The sequence below is a fragment of the Sciurus vulgaris genome (assembly GCF_902686455.1).
Source record: "Sciurus vulgaris genome assembly, chromosome: 18".
NCBI classification, from domain to species: domain Eukaryota; kingdom Metazoa; phylum Chordata; class Mammalia; order Rodentia; family Sciuridae; genus Sciurus; species Sciurus vulgaris.
Window position 1 is genome coordinate 22026305 of NC_136479.1, and position 20735 is coordinate 22047039.

A 20735-nucleotide genomic window follows, 5' to 3' on the forward strand; every position below is an offset into this window, starting at 1 on the left:
AGCAGAATTAGGTGGTGGTAGTAGGGGCCACAGATCCAACATTCAGTTAAATTCAGAGAAGTAGAAAGGTCTGAAAAAAATACACACACCAGTGTATTTTTTTTTTTTTTTTTTTTTGTCTTGAGTAGCAAAAGACCACAGGAGTCAAAATTAACATAATAGCCTGACGTTGTGGTGCACGCCTGTAATCCCAGTGGCTCCGGAGGCTGAGGCAGGAAGATACAGAGCTCAAAGTCAGCCTCAGCAATGTTGAGGTGCTAAGCAACTCTTATTTAGAGACTATGTCTCTAAATAAAATACAAAATAGGGCTGGGGATGTGGTTCGATGGTCGAGTGCCCCTGAGTTCAATCCCCAATGCTAAAAGCAAAACAAAACTTTGTTTTCGGTGTTGGGGATTGAACCCAGGGCCTTGATGCTCGAGAGGCAAGCACTCTACCAACTGGGCTATATCCCCAGCCCAAAACAAAACTTTAATTAGCTGCAGAGGGTATTAAATAATTTCTTCCCTTCTGTTTTTAAGATACCTTCCAAATCAACTACCTTTTTCTTATCGAAAGTTCCCCCCAAAAGCCACTGCAGTTCCAGATTGTTCCTGGTGAAACTTTAAGGGTATAAATTAGTGTTAATAATCAGAAAATATGTAGGGAGAAGGTCTTTGGCCCAGTGCTAGTTGAGACAAAGACCCATAAGAACAGTGCTCATGCAACTGTGGGTCTCCGGGACTTGGTCAAAGACTGATCATCACTGACCATGGTCAGAGAAAACTTTCTGATTCTTGGCAGAAGAAATGAAACAAGGCAGATGTCAGGGAGACAAAACTAAGAACTAATATTTTTCAAGGTCACTGGAAAAATTTATCCAAAGGACACTACTAGTCTGAGAATACTTTTTGAACTGGGGTGGGTTGGAGGACAGTTTTATTGGCCTTTGGTTGATGGAGAGATTTGTTCATTAACTCTGAGAACAAATCAGACTCTGAGATGCTAATTAGTTGCACAATCCTGGAGCAGTTGGCATCCCTGTAAGGAACAAACTGAAGGAATGAAATAGAGAAGAGAGGTGGCTCAATAGTAACACATTTTTATTCAGGACAAACCTGCAGATGGGGGGTCCAATGGATACTGAGACCTGTCTTCCACTTACAGCCTGGGGTAGATATAAGAGAGTAAGGAAGGGGACTTTTTGCCTGTTGCTAGGGGACTGACTCCTTGTGGTGTCATGTTCTTAAGGAACCAGTGTTTTTCAGGATTTCAGTCCTAGGTAACAATTTTCTTTCTTATGATGATGGAGTATTGTTTGGGGTTTAGGACAAGCTGTCAGAGGGACTGTGAGGTGACTATTGTTCTAAGATGGAGAATATATTTCAAAATGCTGTTGCCTGTGTCAAGTTCTTCCTACAATTCCCAACTTCTTCGAGAGACAACTGGTGTTCGATCACCAGAGACTGAACTTTTGTATTGCCCTTAAACATCAGGGCTACACGCTTGTCCTTTTTGTTTAGACTTTCCCTCTTTTAGATGAACAACATTAAAAACACTAGACAAGCAGATAAACTATAAGAACAGGTGTAGAAGCCCAGAAAAGTTGCACCAAGGAAAAGTAAAAATCTGATTAGGTTACCAAAAAGTCCAGGGAGACCTTATTCCAAGGGAGAAAAACAGAAACAAAATGACCCTAATGCTTAAGGATCCCAACCAAATGTCAGAGCTCAATTCAACAAGATTTACCTCCAACCCATGAGCAGAATGGCACCTCAAACAGAAACACAAGAGGTTTCAGCAGTGCAAAGATCTTGTGTAAAGTCAATTGTAATTCACTATGTAACTCAAAATTATTAGAATTGAGAATTACAGTCCAAGGCAGTGAGGGCTTAAGCCGAATCAAGGTAAACCTTTTTTTTTTTTTTTTTTCCGGTGCTGGGGACTGAACCCAGGGCCTTGTGCTTGAAGACAAGCACTCTACCAACTGAGCTATCTCCCCAGCCCTGAATCTTCTATTTTTGACAATGCCCTCCAGTCACAGGCCACCAGGAATGCACCTGCAGTTCAACAAGGGAGACTGAAAAAAACCGGGAGGGGGGGCGGGGGGGGGGGGGACTTGGACATCTTAGCAAGAACACATTTGAGGAGACTTATTTATAGGATTTGGGCTTGTGTTAGGTGATTTCATAGGTGGATTCAAAAAGAAAGGAGGGATTTTTTTTTCTAGGCTGGATGCTGTCAGGAAGCAGGGATAATTATTTTTGGTTATATTGATAATTCTGATGTGTAAGATGGGAAGAATGAACCAGAGCTAAAGCTGTACTTGGTAAAGCAGAAGCAGTCACATTGTGAGAGAGGGAGTTGTGTTTGGTCATTTTTGTGGTTTGGACAATATTCGTGTTTGGGGGTACACACATGATTATGCAATGGTCTTTTTCTTGATCTATCAGTCAGAATGCAACCTTGTCTGATGTTGGTGTTTTGGGCAATTCTGCTCAACTGGACAACACCACTGTTGGTGCCAGGCCAGCTCCTAGCAACATCAAGGTTTCTGGAGGGAGAATGCAAGCCACTTCCCAGCTGTTAGGAGCTGCTTTTTCTTTTTCATTGCTACAGCTGAAAAGCCAGAATTGACAAGCCTCTTTGGCAGAACATGAGCTCTCCACTTTACAACAGGCCCTTTCTCTCCAATACCTCAACACTGGCCCACTTCACTCGTTTCCACTCTTACCTGTCTCCTGCAGACGTTTAAACTAGCACCCCTCGCTAAGGGGGAAAAGAACCAACTAAGTCCAGAGAGAATGACTTGCCTAGGATCTCCCAGTGAATGTGGTAGGATGGAAACGAAAACTCTTTTGACTCTGGATTTCCCTTCGGCAAAGCTAAACATTAAGGTAGACTGTTAAGCCTCTAAACTGGAACCGGGTCTGGTCAGATAAAAATACTTCTCACCGCTTTATCTACAGTGGGTTCCTATCTAATTTCTTCTTTCTTTCATGACTTTAGCTGGGATTCTAAGATCTTTGCTCAGTTGCTCCAGCCACCCCTGACATTCCTCTTTGCTTCTCCAATATACCAGGCTTGGTCTCTGTATTTACTCTTCTTTCTACCTGGACTCCCTTCTCTCTCCTTTCCACATGGCTGCTTCTCCCCAGGTAACACTCCGCATCACCTGCTCAGACAGACCTTCCATTCTTGGCGCACCAGTACCACTGCCACCTCCGCTGGGATCCCCCAGCCCTTGGCCTCCTTTGAGAGCTTCCTCCGGAGCTCTGTTGGCAGTTCTCACAGTCTGTCAAGGGCGTCGGGGCTGCAGGCGGGAAACCTTGCCTAATGCCCTGCCCACTCTGGGCTTCAGTGTTCCTTCACGCCGGTGAAGGCCTCCGCGAGCAGAGACCGGATCACAGGTCGCAGACTTCGCTTTTTGCATCCACATGGTGCAGCGGCCAGACGCCCGTTTCGTCTTGACTCCCGGACTCTCGGGCAGCTCGCCCCTGGCCCTACCAGGCCAACCTCCGCCTGCACGTGACCGGTCAACGCCCCCAACTGCGCGTACTCCGCACTCGTGGCCCCGCCCTGCGCCAGGGGCGGGGCCTAGGTGCGCCTGCGCAGCTGCCCGACTTCCGGGTGGCTGGAGCGCCTGTGTTGCGGAGTAGCGGCTTAGAGTGGGCGTGTTTGCAGCGAGCTGTGACCCGAGGGCTGGGGTCCCGGGTCTTCAGAAGCTAGCTTCAGCGGGCGGAGAAGGCCTGGGATCGCCGCTGCCGCTATCTGGCATGTCGGCCGAGGCCTCTGGCCCGGCGGCAGCCGAGGCCCCATCTCTAGACGTCCCTAAGCCCTCGGGTCCGGAGCCTGCCTCCGCCACTTACGGTTTGAAGCCCCTGACCCCGAACAGCAAGTACGTGAAGCTGAACGTGGGTGGCTCCCTGCACTACACCACGCTGCGCACCCTCACGGGGCAGGACACCATGCTCAAGGCCATGTTCAGCGGCCGCGTGGAAGTGCTCACAGACGCCGGAGGTATGCGCGCCACCCTATCACGTGCCCCCCTCTATCCCCCAGATTCCCAAATCTTTCTCCCAGGTTTTCATAGCCAAGTCTCCTCATGTCCCTTCTCTTGCTAAACTGCCGTCCGTTCTCATCTCTCTCCAGCTCCCGAATCCCATCGTATTTCTCTTTTCTCATTCAAAATCTGCCTCCTCCCCAGTCTTTATCCCTAGCACTAACCAACACTTATGGAATCCCTAGCTCTGCCAGGCGCTGTGGTAAGTGATTCAACACGTCCCTTCGTAGTCCTTGTTACGGATTCTCCTACCCTTCATCCCTCAAAAGACTTGGGAACCAGCCCATCTGCCAGCAGCACCCCTTCAGGCAACCTCCATCAATTTCTTCCAACTTGCCTAGTTTTTTGTTCCCCTCTCTGAGTTGCTAATAGCCAGCCTGGAGAAGTCGGAGATCTTGGCTTTCTCTGTTTGCCTAACACAAGTCCCTGTATGCCCGAGGAATCATCCTTAAATACAACGTAGAAGGATAAAGCTGCTTTGGGTTTATCAGGGACCCCAGAGTAGATGGTGGACAGTTCTTGGCATGTGAACTTTACCTTCTTGGAGTGTTGCAAACAAGTTTGGGACCCATACTCTTAGTAGAACCTTGAAGTTTGCAGGAAAATAAGGATTTGGGAGGAGTTCAGCCGTCAAATACTGAAGGTGAAGAATTCATTTACTCAGTATTTGTAAAGTACCAGTTACTGCTGGAGACCTTTTGGTAAAGCAATCTGACAAGATTAGTCTTATGGAGTTTGCTTTTTTTTTTGGGGGGGGGGGGATGGAAAAGATCAATAAGCAAGTAAACAATAAAATACATGTATATAATCACAGTTAATAAGTCCTATGAATAATGTAAAGTTTAAAATGGGAGTGAAGGGAAGTGGAGGGTAAGGGTTGATATTTTAATTAAATAAAATGGTCAGAATCAACATCAGGAGTTATTGATAAGGTAATTCTGTAAGAACTTTCTCATGATAAAAGCCTTCTGACTATAGAACAGATTGGGGAGGGAATTAATTCTCTGTGAGAGGGTGAGTAAAAATCTAGGAGAACTCACTAGAGGTGTTTGAAAGGGATTGCTTAGATATAGTAGAGATTTGAAACAGATCAGTATTTAGACTTTCTTGTAACTTTGGAATCCTTTTTTCATAGAAATTTAGTAGCTTCAGGTCCCCAGCAAAGCCATCCTTTTTCCTATCTCTGACCACCCCCTAGGCTGGGTGCTGATTGACCGGAGCGGCCGCCACTTTGGTACAATCCTCAACTACCTGCGGGATGGGTCTGTGCCACTTCCTGAGAGTACCAGAGAACTTGGGGAGCTACTAGGAGAAGCCCGCTACTACCTTGTACAGGGCCTGATTGAGGACTGCCAGCTGGCACTACAGGTGAGGATCCTCCCCTAACTCCTACATTCCTATGCCCATGTGCCTGGGAGAGTTGCCCAGTCATTTGGCTGTTAGGACTGGAAAATGGAGATACAGGGTCTGGCCTGGAGAGCTTGGCTGTGACTGGCCATAACCCCAGAAAATTTGGGAGTATGTTCTTCTTCATCCCTGCTTCCTCAAGCAGAGCCCCCTCACCACCCCATGGGAGGACTGTTGGGATGATAAATACCTGCTCTCTGCTTCTCGCTGGTCCTGCCTAGCCAATCCAGCTGTTTAACGCCTGAGTAATTTATCCTTGAGCACAGCCCAGTCTATTCTCTCCCTTGCTCAGAAATCCTCAATAGTTCCCTGTGCCACTGGGGGAAAATATATAAATTTAAATTAGAGTGTAATAACCTCCAGGATCTGGTCCTGTCCCGGGAGGCAGCATTTTCCCATGGCTCCCACCTCCCTCAGGTTTTTGTTTTTGTTTAGTGAAATTCTTTTCGTCAAATGAAATCTTACAGAAGCAGAACCACTCTCCATAATAGGGTTTTGGGGGTTGAAGAGCTGCATCTGCTGGGCTCCATTTTTGTGGATTCTGAGAAACAGGACTTAGAAAGCACCGTCAGGACCCAAAGAGGTCCTTGTCACCTCTGCCATAGCTAACTGAGCAACCTTGAGCAAGTCAGTTCCTACCGCTGACATTCTGTCCTTAAGTCCCAAAAGATAAAGAGTCAGGAAAAATAAGTACAGTGTAATGAGCTTAACATAAAGCCTTTTATTCTATTCAGTTTTAACAATGTTAAAATATCTTGTCTTTTATGATACAATAATAATAGGAGATTATAAGAGTTTCTTTTTATGCCCTTTATAGATTAAAAAGTAGTGATTCTGAATAACTTTCTTTTATCTCAGGGAATATTTACTGGTTCTTAAAATTCAAAGATATAAAATCCCTTTGGACAATATCCATGGTTTTCAAACTTTTTGACTGCAGCCCTTAGGGAAGAAAATACAGTTTATATGCATTTGTATAACTGAAATAAGAGTTTTATGAAAGGATACTTTTAGTGAAATGTACTTGGATATATTGTTTCTTTCCTCACTTCCTTCCTTCTATTATTCCTTCCTTCTTTCTTCTTTAATACTGTTTGAGACCCATTAAACTTATTTCATGACCCATTAATGAGTTACCACTTGGCAGTTTGAAAAACGTTAAACTAGACCTTAGAAGCACATTCCTGCTCTGTGATTTTAAACTGAGCTAGTGTTACTTTATACCAACTATGCATTGGGAATGATTTTGCTGTCTGGTTGTGTGTACATTTTGTACCCTTGGTTGACATAAAGAGAAACATGAGGGAAGTTGGATAATGCAACCAAGGTCAGTGAGCCAGTAAACAGCAGAACTCAAATTCACCCCCAGGTTGTCTGACTCCCAAGTGGATCTTTTTCTTTCATATTCCATCTGTAACTGGCCATAACCCCAGCAAATTTGGGAGTATGTTCCTCTTCATTCCTGCTTTCTAGGTTTCCTGGGGACCCCTCCCATCTCCTTGTATGGCACATAGTCATCCTTGGTTTCTACAAATCTTTTCTCTTTTTATATTTTCCTCTTCCTTCCCAATCTCCTGTCCACTTCCCTTTTCCTCAGGGGTATCCATTCATTCCTGATGTTTTGATAACATATGCTTGGATTATGTTTGTAGCCTTGAAAAACTAAAGCATTGTTGGTGTATACATTTAAAATTTTCATAAATGTCATTGAGCAGTGGTTCATGTTGTTCAGTTTTTCATCCAGCACTTGTTTTATTAAATCCTTTCATGCCGTTGCATGTACATCTAGTTCTTTGCTTCTAACAGCTGCACAGGAATCCATGGTGTTCACTCTCTATATTTTATTTATATATTCCCCTGAGGTTGGAGACCTAGATTGGCCCCACAAATAGTGCCACTGTGAGTATCCTTGTACATGTCCCCATATGCTCCTGGGCCAGAGTTTCTTATGATTGTAGCTGGAAGAATTACTGGGACATGGTACACATGCAATCTGAATTTCAGTAAATATTGTCAGATTGCTCTCCCAAATGGTTATAGTGCTTCATCTTGATCTTCAGTGTGTAAGAAATCCCATTTCTTCAAATTCTCAACATGTGGCATCCTCCTTTCTAATTTTGCCAGTCTGATGGGTATAGAGTAATCTCATTCCACTTTGCATGCCTCTTGATTACTAATGAGATTGAGCATCTTTTCATATTCATACTCACTAGCTTTTTTGGTGTCGCCCTTCTGTAAATTGCTTATTCATATTCTTTACCAAATTTTCTACCAAGTTTCCTTTTTCTTGTTGCTTGGCAGGAGATCCTTTTTGCATATTTTAGTTTAGTTCTGAGGGAGAATTAAGCCCTATTATGTAATGGCATGTATTATACATACTCTAAGGCATGTTATAGGTAATAAGTTAACTTTTTTCCTAAGCATCCAGAATAGTACTATTTACCTACCTTGCTTGGGAGGATTCAGAAAATAACTCAAATTATTTTCCAGGTTTTGAGATTCACATAAGGAAGCCCAGTTGTAAAATCGGTTCCAGATAATAATTTGTAGTCAATTTTAAATATTGCCAATATTTTCGCTTATAATGTCACCTGTCTGTAGCATCTGTTGTTGAATAGAAATCCTTGATTTTTAAAAATTACAAATAACCACTCATTATATTTAAAGCAGTATTTATAATATCAATTGTAGAACTTTAGTAAACACAGAAAACCAAAAAATTAAAAGCAATAGTTCTTTTTCCAAGGTCTTTTAGTGTATATGTGCATGCACAATATGAGTCTCTGCCAGAATAAGATCATGCTGTGTGTAATGTTTTATAATCTGTTTTTTTCCCATTATTAATTGCCATCTTTCTGTATCAATAAAGTTTATCTCTAATATCCAGGACATATTCCAGTTTCTCCAGTTGTTCTAGAAATGTTTTTATACATGATTCATCTAAACCAGAATCCAGTCTAGATCCTCGCATTGCATCTGGTTGTCATGTTCTGTGTAAGTCTTGTCCAATTCAAAACAGACCTTTTTTCTCATGATGCTGACTTATTAGAGACTGTTAGTTGTCCTGCACAATGGAGCTGCTTACCAAATTTGCCTGATTGTTTTCTTCTGGTATCATTTGTTACCCAGCCCTGTCCTGAATTTCCTATAAATTAGACCATATTTGATATTAAACATTTTGGTTAGAACACCTTGTAGGTATGTTATATATTTCATATTGGATTATATCAAAGGATTCATAATATTGCTAATATGACCCCTCATTAATGATGCACATAATTGGCCCCTGGATTCAGGTGATGGTGGTTTGATTCCTTCATTGTGTTCACTTTCCTAGTTGCCAAATATAAAGCCATCTGTAGGGTATTATTTGGGCACTGTAGGTAGCAGTTACCTATCAACAACAGACCAATTGATAATCCTTGCCTGAATCAGTAATTTCACTATGGTTGTAGAATAGTTATAATTCTATCATTTCTTCAACATTATTCCATGGGATTCTTGACAAAGTTATTTTCTGTTGTCAACTGAGAAATTTTTGACATTAATGTAATCAAATCACCATTTTTTTTTTCTAGTAGTGTATTTTAGGGGGGACCTTATATGAGAAATTTTTTCCTGTTCTACATTTTTTATTTGCTCATATAATTCTATTTTTATAGTTTCATATATGGATCTCTTCATAGATGGACATTTTACTCTCGGTAGAACTCAATTTTTAAAATTGAAGAAATTTAACTTTTTTTTCTTTTTTAATCCTCCATAGTGTGAGCTAGTTCTCCTCTGCCTTACTGAGTAGGGCTAACATGTAACAAATAGGTTGTTGAAGAAATGATAATGTGACTTTTGAAGCTAGATCATAAAAGGCATTACTACTGCTTCTGCCTCTCTCTTGGATCATTCACTCTGGGAAGCCAGCCATTTTGTGGGGACACTCAAGCAACCCTTGGAGAGATCCATTTGGTGAGGAACTGACACCTCTTGCCAACAGCCAGCACAAACTCTCAGCCATCTGGATGAACTATCTCAGAAGCAGATCCTCCAGGCCCTGTCAAGTCTTCAGATGACATACCCTGGCCAACATCTAGACTATAACTTCATGGAAAACCCTGAACCAGGACCACCCACCTAGGCCAATCTTAAATTCTTGACCCATAGAAAGTATGTGGGATAATAAACGTTTGTTTTAAGCTGCTAAGTTTGTAGTAGTTTGTTACTCAGCAAGAGATACAGATTTTAGTTCCTGGAGTGGGGCATCTGCTATTAAAAAAAAAAACAAAAAACAAAAAAAAAACAAACTTCTAATGTGAAAGTAGCTGTAGAACTGAGAAATAGGCAGGAACTCAAAGGACTGAGGATAATGTTAGTAAAAGCCTAAAGAACTTTGAAGAGTCTGTTAATAGAAGATTGATGATCTTGAGGAGGCAGCAGGGCTTAATAGTTAGGAAAATATTCTTGGAAACTGATGAAAAGTTATGGACTGCCAGAAAGCCAGTTACATTGTTTCCTAGGGTAATTTAGAAGGTAGAAAATGTACATAGCGAATGTGGTTTTCTAGTTAAGGAGGTTCCCAGATAGACTGCTGAAGGTACCACGGAGTTTCTTACTGCTTATGCTAAGACAGAAGAGGTGAGAGTAACCTAAAGAAAAAGCAGTGGAACAAAAAGGAGCCAGAAATCATTGGATTTAGAAATTCGCAGACTTTCAAATAATAACTATGTTCAAATTCACAATTGACTGCCAGGTAAAGATTAAATATAGTGTGTTCTCAGGAAAACGTGGTCTAAAGATGAATCCAGGAATGTGATTATAAAGTTCTTTGATTGTAAAGTTCCCAGAAATATCCAAGAAGATGCCTCAGAGACTCATTTGATAAATAATAGCACTTCTAAGAAGTGCTTAGGATGTGGTCCCTCAGGAGTCTGAGCACAAGCCCAAAGTAGAGAAGGGCATGTCTTGCAGAGATTTGTGGGTATAGTTTCTTTCGTAGGAAGTGAACCCCAAGACTTACAAGAGAATAAATATCAAAATTATATACAGAAACAGTAGTAGCTTGGACCAAAAGGGACAGAGACAGCAAAAGAAGAGAACTTTGGACTCCCAAATTCCACAGGCAGGAAGCAGACTGAGGAAACTCTGGAACCGCAAACGTCATTCATGAAAAGGAAAGATGACTGGGCATAGGAGCCTGGAGAATTGTTTCTGAACAGGGGTAGGCATTAAAGAGTTCCCAACCTGTGTCCAAGTGAATTACAGAATCTCCAGGACCAGTGATTTCCTCTGCCCCCTTTTGAACAAGAGTGCCCCTGGTGTTCATCCTGTGCCTGTTCAGCCATTGCATAATTGAGTGTGTGGAGGAGACAACTTGTTTCTTATTCCCAGGTCTTTAGTTAGAGAAGAAATATCCTTCAGGAACTGTGCTTAGGAGATTACAGCCAAATATCCTCGCCCCACCTGGACCTGATTGAGATGGCAACATTCTGGACTTTGAGTTAATTCTGTAATGGGATGAGACTTTGAGGGATTTTGGGAAGGGGTGAGTGGGTTTTGCATGTGAATCATCAGAGGGTGGACTATGGGGCCAAACTCCAGGGCAGTCCCCAGTGAATCTTATCCCCAAGTAGTCGTTCCTTCTGTCACCTCCATGCACATTGAGTAGGCTGATGAAGCTGTGTCAAAGGACGATGAGGCTTCCACCTTGCTCTCACTTGGATTATTTGCTCTGGAGAAGTCAACTGCCATGTTATGAGGATACTCAAGCAACCCACTAGAGGTCGGTATGGCGGGGGTTAGATGTTTCCTGCCAACAACTGTTACCAGCCATACGAGTAAGCTTTCTCAGAAATGGGTCCTCTAGAGGGCATCGTGACGTCAGATGCCTGAGGCCAGAATGGCCTGGCTAAGCCTCTGCTGAATTCCTGGCTTATGCAAACTGAAAAAATGAACACATTTTGTTAATTAAGCTGCTAAGTTTGGGAGCAGTTTGTTCAACAATAGGTAATGTACACTCCATACCCCCCATCTTATTTCAAATAGCAGTATACACCAGTCTGCTTCTGAGCCCTCTATTGTGTCCCATTGGTTTTTCATTTCTGCACCAGAATTACAGTTTTTGTTATCATGGTTGTAGTATATAGATTGTCTCCACTTTGCTCTTTTTACAAAAACTAACACTAAGGCAGATGACATGGTGCTTGCTTATAATCCCAGTGACTCAGGAGCTGAGGCAGAAGGATCACAATTTGAAGGTTAACTTTAGCAACACCCAGTCTCAAAAAGAATAGGGAAGGTATATTAGTGGTAAAGCGACCTCGCTTCAATAACCCCCGCCCCCCCCCCCCCCCGAAAAATTTGACTCCAGTTGTAGACTTTTATTCCACTTAAATTTAATTTTATTCATTTACTTAAATTTTGAGGTGGGATCTCGTCATGTTGTTGAACTCCTAGTAACTGGGGCTACCGCATATGCTACCACACTAGCCTGTCTCATTAATTTTGAAGAATTCTTAAGAGCAGTTTCTCAAAAAAAAAAAAAAAAAAAAGAAACTGGCTGGCCACTGTGGTGCATGCCTCTAATCCAGAAACTCGGGAGACTAAGGCACGAGTGTGAGTTTGAGGCCAGCCTCAGCAACTTAGTGAGTCCCAAGCAACTTAGGGAGACCCTGTCTCAAAAAGATTTGGCTCAGTGGTTAAGCACTACTGGATTCAACTCCGTGTGTATGTGCATGAAGTTGTATTTTAATTGTACCTTTCATTTTCAAGATTGGGAGAAGTGAGAGAGGTTTTGGCATGAAGATTCTAGAAGACAAGAAGTAGACTTTTATGTATCCGTTTCTATTTCTTCAACTTCATCCCACTTAGCCAGGTTCATACATTCAACACATATTTATTGAGCATCACCTGTGTAGTGGTACTTACTCCCTATAGGTAAGAAGAGACAGATCATAAACAAACAAAAATTTAGAAAGTGTCCTTAAGTGCTATGAAGAAAATGAACTGATAATATGCAAAGGAAGAAACATAGGAGGCTGCTTTAGCCAGGGCCCTTAGCAAGCAGGGCTGGCACTGTGAAGAGGCACCTTTGAGCCAAGATCTGAATGGTACAAAGTGGCTAACAGTGCAGACAGCTGAGTGGAAGCCCAGTGCCGGGGTGAACACAGCTGGAAGCATGAAGGAGCAAGGCAGGCAGCCTAGCAGCAAGGGAAGAGTGTGGGCTGAAATCAGGTCAACCGAGATGGGATCCTGCACAACTTTGTGGACCACTGAGTCTGGATTTTTCCTCTGCAAGGGCCACAGGCAGGTTTTGAAGGCCTTTAAGTGATGTAGCAAATGACCTCTGGTTGTGCTGTTAATCACCTTCCACTTCTTCCCCAGCAAAAAAGGGAGAACCTGTCCCCGCTGTGCCTCATCCCCACCGTGACATCTCCCCGGGAGGAGCAGCAGCTCCTGGCCAGCACCTCCAAGGTGAGGCCCCTGAGCTCTGTGGGGTGGAGGCTGAGGGCCTCTCCCTGCAGCCTGACCCCCATCCTTCTCCCCCTCTCCCCCAACAGCCCGTGGTGAAGCTCCTGCACAACCGCAGTAACAACAAGTACTCCTACACCAGGTGACTACTGTGGTGGGGCAGGGTGTGTGTGTGCCCGTGCACACCAGGCAAATGCTGGGGTTGCTGGTCCAAGGGGTGGGGCTATGGCCACACAGGGGCTCTAAGAATGTCTGCTTCATTGCACATTCCAGCTCTGCCACTTGCCCACTGGGTACTTTGAGTAGATCCTTCCCCGTTCAAGGCTTCAGTTGTATCCTCAGGATACAGGTTTAGGTGAGGCCAAAATGGTAACGGCTGTCGTGGACTAAGTGCTTATTTTCAAACCAGATTCCTCTAAGTGTGCTGTTAACTTACACAACTCTCCCACTGGTTTGAGGTAGGTGTTGTGCTCTCCATTGACAGATGAGATTGAGGCACCACGAGTTGAAGTAACTTGCATAGTGTCAGCCAGTTAAAAAGTGGCGGAGCTGGGGTGCCTGGTGTGGCAGCTTGGTGAGGCAGCCTGGCTCACAAGCCTGCAAGGGGAGCTGAATTGCTATGCTTGCTGGAATTTGCCCAGCAAATGCTCTTTCCCTTCTGAGACCTACTTGGCTGGAAGCTCCTGCAGTGCAGGACCAGAGTGACAGGAATCAGTGCCATCTCTGGGGGGAGCAGGAAGTAGAAGCCAGTCACACTGAGGCCTTGCTGGCCCCCTGGTCCTCAGCACTTCAGATGACAACCTACTTAAGAACATCGAGCTGTTTGACAAATTGGCTCTGCGGTTCCATGGGCGACTGCTCTTCCTCAAGGATGTCCTCGGGGACGAGATCTGCTGCTGGTCTTTCTACGGGCAGGGTCGTAAAATCGCCGAGGTGTGCTGCACCTCCATTGTCTATGCCACGGAGAAGAAGCAGACCAAGGTCAGAGGGGTTCAAACCCTGGTCAGGGAGGCATGAGGGCGGTAGGACCAGGACCCTGGACAGAGGCAGCTTAGATGATCCCATAGGAAGAGTCCTTCAGTTGGAGTCAGGGACCAGAGTTTTGGGGTCTTGGCTGTGTAACTTGGGCAGGTCATCTTACTTCAGTGGTCTTTATTTCCCTGTAAAAGGGTGTTGGCTTAGAGCAGGGTTGTCTTGTTTCAGTGCTGAGGATTGAACCCAGGGCGTCTCATAGAGCAGGTTTCTTGACTTCTATAGTCCCCTGCAGTAGTGTGCAGGTTTGGAGGTGTGTGTGCATTTTTCTGACTACAAAGTCCACGGTTGCATTTAAAATTTCAGAAGGTCTGTTATCAACAAAAGGTTCTTGAAACCACATGGTCTCTTGGAATACATTCGAGTTTGTAGATCCTGAGTCATGAACGTGACAGTCATCAGCAAACGTGTCTCAAGTACCTGCTCTGCACTAAACACTGCCCAAGACTTGGAACCGCAGAGAAGGATGAGCTGAGTAGAGAGCAAGCCCTTCCTCACCTGCCCTTCTGAGCTTGATGTGAGGATGTACCTCAGGTACTCCACAGTCATTTCAAATCTACCCAAGGCCTCTTCACACCTCTCACCTCAGCACACACCATTTTTTGGAATTCTTTTTTTCCCCCCCTTGTCCCTTTCTGCCTAATGAACTTGTCCCTAACCATTAAGACCTGAGCCAAGCATCATTTTCCTTGGGACATCTTTGCTCATGAACTTTGAATCCATCCATGTCAAAGTTGGTCACACTCCCTTCTTAGCTGGAGACAGCATTTGTATTAGCATATAGGTGGGGAGATGGGGGGCTGCTTCAGTGGCCAGGCAATTCTTTGCCTTTTTCTTTCCTGTCTCCCCAGCACTAGCCTGGCCCCTGTCACACAGTGGAAGCTAGGAGACATTGATGGAATGCGTGAGTGAATGAATGAATGAATGACTTCACTTCTGGAAGGTTTCTTCTGCAACTGGGAAGACAGGAAGACAAACCAGTAATTAGAAAGCTACATTCACTATAACCTTCCAAGGCCACACAGGTGGAGTGCCCCAACAACTTCTTTGACTTCATTCCTATCCATGTCATCAATCTGGCTGGATGGTGTTGGCCTCCTTGGTGATTTTTTAATAATCCATTAGGTACACTCCTGACACAGAGCTGTCACACTTACCATTGCCACTCCCCAGTCTGCTTTCCCTAGCTGTCCCTGGTCTGCCTCCCTCCCCTGCTTTGGTCAGAAGTCACCCTCCAGTGAGGCCCTCCTTCTTTAAAGAGGTAACACTCCTGGCCATGGCCAATCTCATTCCCATTTCCTGATCTGTCTTTCTTCACATTTGTCACCATCTGACTTAGTTTGTTTTGAATGCTTATCTGAGTCCTCTCCCTAGAATGGAAACATGCTGAGAGCAGGCACTTTTGAGTTTTGTGTACTGCTGTATTCCCCATGCTGAGGATAGTGTCACTCTGCCTGTCTAGCTTCAGAACTGGGCCTTGGAATATGAATCTGCCAAGTAAAGAAGTTGCAGAGGGAACAGCCCGAGCCCGAGAACTATCTGCAGAAGCTGGGAGGCGTATGAGGAGCTGTGGTGGAAGGGGGCTGTGGGACTGGACCAGAGGGTAGGAGTGGGGAGGTTGCTGGCATTTTGCAGGTGGAATTCCCGGAGGCCCGGATCTTCGAGGAGACCCTGAACATCCTGATCTATGAGACTCCCCGGGGCCCAGACCCAGCCCTCCTTGAAGCCACAGGGGGTGCAGCTGGAGGTGGTGGGACAGGCCGAGGGGAAGATGAAGAGAACCGAGAGCACCGTGTCCGCAGGATCCACGTCAGGCGCCACATCACCCATGACGAACGTCCTCATGGCCAACAGATTGTTTTCAAGGACTGACTTTTGACCCTTCCCCTGCCTTCCTTCTGCTTCTGCGACCCAGTCCATCCCTCTCTTTTTCCTCCCCTCCCCAGACCTTTGCCCCGGCTCTGCTGGCCAAGTCGTGGGTCTTCTGTCCCTTCATTGCATGGTACAGTTCACTGTGGTCCTTTTCCGATCATTCCCACTCACTGCTAACAGCACTGTACATTCCAGCCCCTCCCCTCAGGACAGCCCTTCAGAAGGCCACATTCAGCCCCTCATCCCCATTCTTGTTCTGCCATTTTTCCTTCACCAGATGGTTTAGAGTGACTTAGAATTCCCCTTCTCTTTTTTTAGCACAGTGTACATGCCTAAGTGTTGAGCCAGCCCTTGGTAACATCCACCGCGTTCTGAGCCGCCTCCCACCATTGTGCAGGGTACTCAGCCTCCCTCCCTTGCTCCCCACCATTCTCCCACCTCCTTAACTTTGTACTAGGCTGGCCTGGGCCTATGCCAGCTTGGCTATCTTCTTCATCTGTTTGATATTATTTATTATTTTAATTTTCTATTAAATTATTGGAATAAAGTTGAGTTGAAAGCCTGCTGCCAGTTCACAGGGAGAGGAATGGGGAGAGGGCTTGTGTGAGGAGATACCTGACTAGTTATATGGCAGAAGACAGGAACCCCTGTCCCAAGACCTTCCTGAGGCTGGTAGCTGGGAAGGAAGCACACAGGAGTTAGGAAAGGGTTCAAAATTTATATTTCAGTGCTTACTGGCCATCCAAGCCCCCTCCCAACCCTCAAAGAGGAAGAGGTCCTGGATGCCACTCAAGCATCTCTCCAGCCAGGTGTCTGAAGGGAACACCTTCCTTCAAGGATCTGGTGCGAAGACAAAGTCGAGGGCCTGACGCTCAGCCCCAGCCACATTGGGGTGCCAGAGGTCCACGATGAAGACTACTCTAGGCCCATCTTCAGGGGTACCTAAGGTACATGGGGATAGAAACAACAGCAGGTGACATGAAGCACTCAGGAGAAACTCAAAAGCAAACAGTATGTAAGTGCCGGTTCCTGTTCTAGCTCTTTATGAACTCTTGATTATCAAAACCTGATGAGGTAACTCCATAGTTATACAAAGTAACTAAGGTGTAACAAGCTGAAGTGATTTGACCAAGGTCTGACAGCTCCTGTAGGAGAGGAGCCTAAGTGATTCAGACCTGGAGTCCTGTGCTAATAACCATTTTATGTGCACTCCCATGAACTTATTTAACCTGTGGTTGCTTGATTAAAAAAAAAAAAAAAAAGGCAGTTGCAGCCTGGTAGTACACACCTTATAATCCCAGCAACTTGGGAGGCTGAGGCAGGAGGATCGCAATTTGGGGGCCAGCTTCTGCAACTTAGACCCTGTCTCAAAATTTTAAGAAAGAGCTGGGATTATAGGTAGAGTGCCCCTGAATTCTAGCCCCTGTACCAAAATATATATATATTGTATATAGAGTTGCCGCACAGGTGATTGGAGTCACGTGACTTGCACACGATTGTGCAGCTGGGTATTGGTGGTGCTGGAACGGGAAGTCAGCAGGCCTGATTCTGTAGCCCTCTAAGTCTCCTTCACTCTTCCATCCTCACCCCCACCCCCAGTAGAATGGAGGCCCCATTACCATTATGAGCCACCGTGTGCAGGAAGGAGTCATCCACCAGGAGACAGTGTCCCTCAGCCCAGCACTGGGGCTCACCCCCAACCACCAGCTCACAGCCAGGGGGGATCTTCACACCTGTGGGAAGAGACCAGGTATCTATAACACTCCTGCCTCTGCCCAGGGGGCCCACCCTGCTCAGTCAGCAGCACTCCTTGCTCTCTGGATGGTGACTGGAGTATAACCAACACAGCAATGGATGAAAGAATTGCTAGGAGATCAGGGAAGTGCCGCTGTGGGAAGCACAGTCTATCATTTTTAGAGAATAGAAAAGGCTGCCTGGAGCAAATGGCATTTCCTGGGTTTCCTGACAATGCAACTCAAGAACCTATTATCTGCAGGCACTGTTTCTCCACAAAATATAACTAAGGACTCCATCCTGGCCCAAGGATCCCACAGTTGAGCATGGTGGGAAAACTGAGCAGCCTACTTAAATGATGGAGAACAGAAAGGCATCCTGGAGGAAGCACAGGATTTTAAAATACTCCCAAAAGCTATGTAGGAGTCTTCCAAGCAGCAATAAGGAGGAAGACCTTTGAAGTTGAGAGTCTAACAGCATGTGGCATCTGCCTGGAGCAGCCAGAAGCCCTTCATGATTTAGAGCATGGTGGAAGGGAAGGGGAAGAAGGATCTGGACTTGGTCTTGAGGCCAGCCTGCCCCAAAGTACAGGACATATTCAACTGGCCATATAGGAGATACTTTGGGGTGAAACAAGATTATGGCATGGACTAACAATCAGAAAGTTGATTTCTTTCCCATTTTCTTTCAACCTTCAAAGCATCAAAAAAAATATCTCAGTTTGGTGCTACTGGACTGGTACCTTTTCAATGAAGAAAATAGAGGCTTCAGGCTTGGAGTGACCTGAGTATTTAACTGGAATATTTAAGACTTGCTTTCTTTTTAATTTAAGTTTGATTTTATGAGCACTTTCTATGTAGGGTAAGTAATACTGATGATCACTTACAGTTCTGTAAATATTCCTGTTCATTAAATAATTAAAACCAAAGGTTGGGGAAAAGTCAATGTGAAGAAACATGCTGGGGTTAAATGACTATGGTAGAGCTTATTAAGATGGTTTGCAGAGAAGTGAAACTCAGAAAATGCTACTGTGGCTGGGCAAGCAGTGCATGCCTGTAATCCCAGTGGTTCTGGAGGCAGAGGCAGGAGGATCACAAGTTCAAAGCCAGCCTCGGTCACTTAGTGAGAGGCCCTAAGCAATTTAGGGAGACCTTGTCTCTAAATAAAATATTAAAAAGGGCTGGGGATACAGCTCAGTGGTAAAGGGCCCCTGGGTTCAATCCTCAGAACCAAAAAAAAAACCTACTGTGGTAGTGAGTCATGGAAGATTCCTAAGAAGGAAGGCTTGAGGAAAATTCATAGCAGAAAAGTTCAGCAGCTGAGAAGAGGTTATGGATAGGAATTGTGGAGGCAAAGAAGTTGTCCGTAGGCAGGATTTACTTACCCAGATGGCATCTAACCCGAGCATTGGTGGGCCCACAGCGGCCTTCGAGCCGGGCTCCAGGCAGGAGGACAGAAAAGCCAGCATTGCCGAAGGTGTTGGCACTCATGAAGCTCCGCAGCCCCCTCAGTGCCCTATAGGCTCCTGGGCACCGACGGCAGTTGCTGGGTTGGCACCGGCCTGCTTGGTACAGCAGGAGCTGGTAGCACCCAGGGGCCAGGGGTGGGGACCAACCCCGAGGCAGAGGGGTAGTCCCTGAGAAGTCCCAGCTCACAGCCCCAAAGTCCCGCAAAATGGCAGGGAAGCTGCTTTCTAGGAGTTCCACATCATGCCGTTGGGCATCCCGTGGCACAAAGGGGGCTGAAGGCAGGTCTGGCAGGAAAAACAGGCCTGGGCGCTGAATGCCCAGGACACCTGGCCCTCCTCCAGGGCCTGGGCCACCCTGAGCTGCCCGCCTCACCCTACCCATCCCAGCCCATGAGTAGCGCCTGGCATAGGCCCGGAGTCGACGGCTCACTAGGCCTTCTGCTCTGGGTCCTTCTCCAGGCTCCCCAGGGCTCCGTGAGCCTGGTCTGCCAACCTCAGGGCATCCCCCAGGCCCACCACTAACACCTCCAGCCCTGCTTCCAGCCCCTAGGGCCTGTATGTCTTGGGAACCCAGCCGGTAGCAGTACCAGAGGAACAGGGAAGTGATGGCTCCCAGGAGCAAGGTAAGGGCTGAGGAGGCCAGGGGCAATGGCCATGGAAGCATGACAGGCAGGGAGGCCCTGGCCAAAAGGCCTGGGGCATCTTCCAGACCCCAGTTTCCCTGTCCCCCCAGCTCTCCACCTGTCCCCTCAATGGCTGCTTCCTGGTTCCCCCCTGGGCCGTTTCCCTTCCACATTCCCGCTCCTGGTTCGTTGGTTCCTGTGAGGTTTCCTCTCTACTTTTGTACCTCTCTCTCCCCTCCTTCAGGTACTAGGAACCCTCCTAGCTCTCTCTCTCCTCTCCTCTTACCTCTTCTTTCTCCATTCAGTTGTCTCCCCTCCCTCTATCACTCTCCTCTCCCTTCTCTTCCTCTCTCTCTTCTTTCTCCTCTGGCAGTATCCTCTCCCTCTGCCTCTCTCTCCACCCTCAGTCTTCCACTCGCCTCTCTTTTCTCCTCCCTCCACCCCCGCCCCTTCTTTAGCTCTCTCTCCCTTTTCCTTCTAGCTTCCCCAGACAGCAGTTCCTACCCCTCCTGGACCCGCAGCCCTGGACCCCGCAGCCTGTCTTCCTCCGTGGTGGCCTTTTTTCTCTCCTTTCTCCCTCTTCTCTCCTTCTTGCCCTCGCTTCTCACTCGACCCGACCCGCTGGTCCTGCCTCTCTCTCGTTCCCTCTCTCCTACTCGCTCCTTCCTTGGCTCCCACTCACCCTGACGTCACTCCTTCCCGCAGCCCTCCCTGCTTAGCTACCTCCGACCCCTCCCAGTGGCAACGCAACTCAGTTCTGGGGGGAGGGGTAACTCATCTCTGGATTTGCCTCCCTGCCCCCAACAGCCTGGACCCGGCGCCACGTGGGGCACAGGGGGCACTGTGCCAACCTCCAGCAGCCCCGCAATGCGAAAAGGAGGGGCGGGGCCTGGGTAGGGGCGGGGCAAACGAAGGGGGCGGAGCGAGAGCGGGGACTGACTGACTCCGTCCGGGCTCAGGGACTGCGGGCAGGGAGGCCACCGCCAGTCCGCGGGTCTGCGAGTCCCTCGAGTAGTCAGCCTGTGACTCCTCCTCCCGTTTGGCCTTCACAAGAGCCAGCCCATAGCGGGAGCCTGAACGTTAATGAAAGCGGCTT

At 46.4% G+C, this 20735-nt stretch overlaps 2 protein-coding genes across 7 annotated transcripts; one reads left to right on the top strand and one right to left on the bottom strand.

The window, feature by feature from the left end:
• The first annotated feature begins 3602 nt into the window (after window positions 1–3602).
• On the top strand, window positions 3603–16366 carry KCTD13 (potassium channel tetramerization domain containing 13). Of its 3 annotated transcripts, XR_013760617.1 has the most exons (7): window positions 3603–3999; window positions 5241–5410; window positions 12824–12913; window positions 13000–13052; window positions 13696–13891; window positions 14249–14476; window positions 14794–15718. XR_013760617.1 is itself a non-coding variant. In XM_079120092.1 (6 exons), the coding sequence occupies exons 1-6, from the start codon at window positions 3756–3758 to the stop codon at window positions 15812–15814; spliced, it is 990 nt and encodes a 329-aa protein (XP_078976218.1). In that variant the 5' UTR covers window positions 3603–3755; the 3' UTR covers window positions 15815–16366. The 3 variants fall into 3 exon arrangements, 2 of the variants coding, with proteins under 2 accessions (XP_078976218.1, XP_078976219.1); XM_079120092.1 differs by lacking the exon at window positions 14249–14476 and having other exon boundaries at window positions 15578–16366; XM_079120093.1 differs by having other exon boundaries at window positions 14249–15718.
• A 152-nt stretch (window positions 16367–16518) lies between these two features.
• Window positions 16519–20324, bottom strand: ASPHD1 (aspartate beta-hydroxylase domain containing 1). Of its 4 annotated transcripts, none has more exons than XM_079120091.1 (4): window positions 20144–20324; window positions 18933–19109; window positions 17434–17547; window positions 16519–16756 (listed from the first exon to the last, which is right to left on the bottom strand). In XM_079120091.1, the coding sequence occupies exons 2-4, from the start codon at window positions 19036–19038 to the stop codon at window positions 16647–16649; spliced, it is 330 nt and encodes a 109-aa protein (XP_078976217.1). In that variant the 5' UTR covers window positions 19039–19109; window positions 20144–20324; the 3' UTR covers window positions 16519–16646. The 4 variants fall into 4 exon arrangements, with proteins under 4 accessions (XP_078976217.1, XP_078976216.1, XP_078976215.1 ...); XM_079120090.1 differs by lacking the exon at window positions 20144–20324 and adding an exon at window positions 19926–20116; XM_079120089.1 differs by lacking the exon at window positions 20144–20324 and adding an exon at window positions 19926–20116 and having other exon boundaries at window positions 18933–19112.
• Window positions 20325–20735: the final 411 nt, after the last annotated feature.

What these genes read in the sequence shown, in the direction of transcription:
- ASPHD1 (XM_079120088.1), bottom strand. Translation starts at nt 19,812, where the DNA reads ATGTGGAAGGGAAACGGCCCAGGGGGGAACCAGGAAGCAGCCATTGAG. An exon ending in TCGGGTTAGATGCCATCTGG is followed by an intron (nt 17,548 to 18,932) that starts GTAAGTAAATCC and finishes CTCTTCCCACAG; the next exon opens with GTGTGAAGATCCCCCCTGGC. An exon ending in GCACACGGTGGCTCATAATG is followed by an intron (nt 16,757 to 17,433) that starts GTAATGGGGCCT and finishes CATGTACCTTAG; the next exon opens with GTACCCCTGAAGATGGGCCT.
- KCTD13 (XM_079120092.1), top strand. Translation starts at nt 3,756, where the DNA reads ATGTCGGCCGAGGCCTCTGGCCCGGCGGCAGCCGAGGCCCCATCTCTA. An exon ending in ACTGCCAGCTGGCACTACAG is followed by an intron (nt 5,411 to 12,823) that starts GTGAGGATCCTC and finishes CTTCTTCCCCAG; the next exon opens with CAAAAAAGGGAGAACCTGTC. An exon ending in AACAAGTACTCCTACACCAG is followed by an intron (nt 13,053 to 13,695) that starts GTGACTACTGTG and finishes CCTGGTCCTCAG; the next exon opens with CACTTCAGATGACAACCTAC.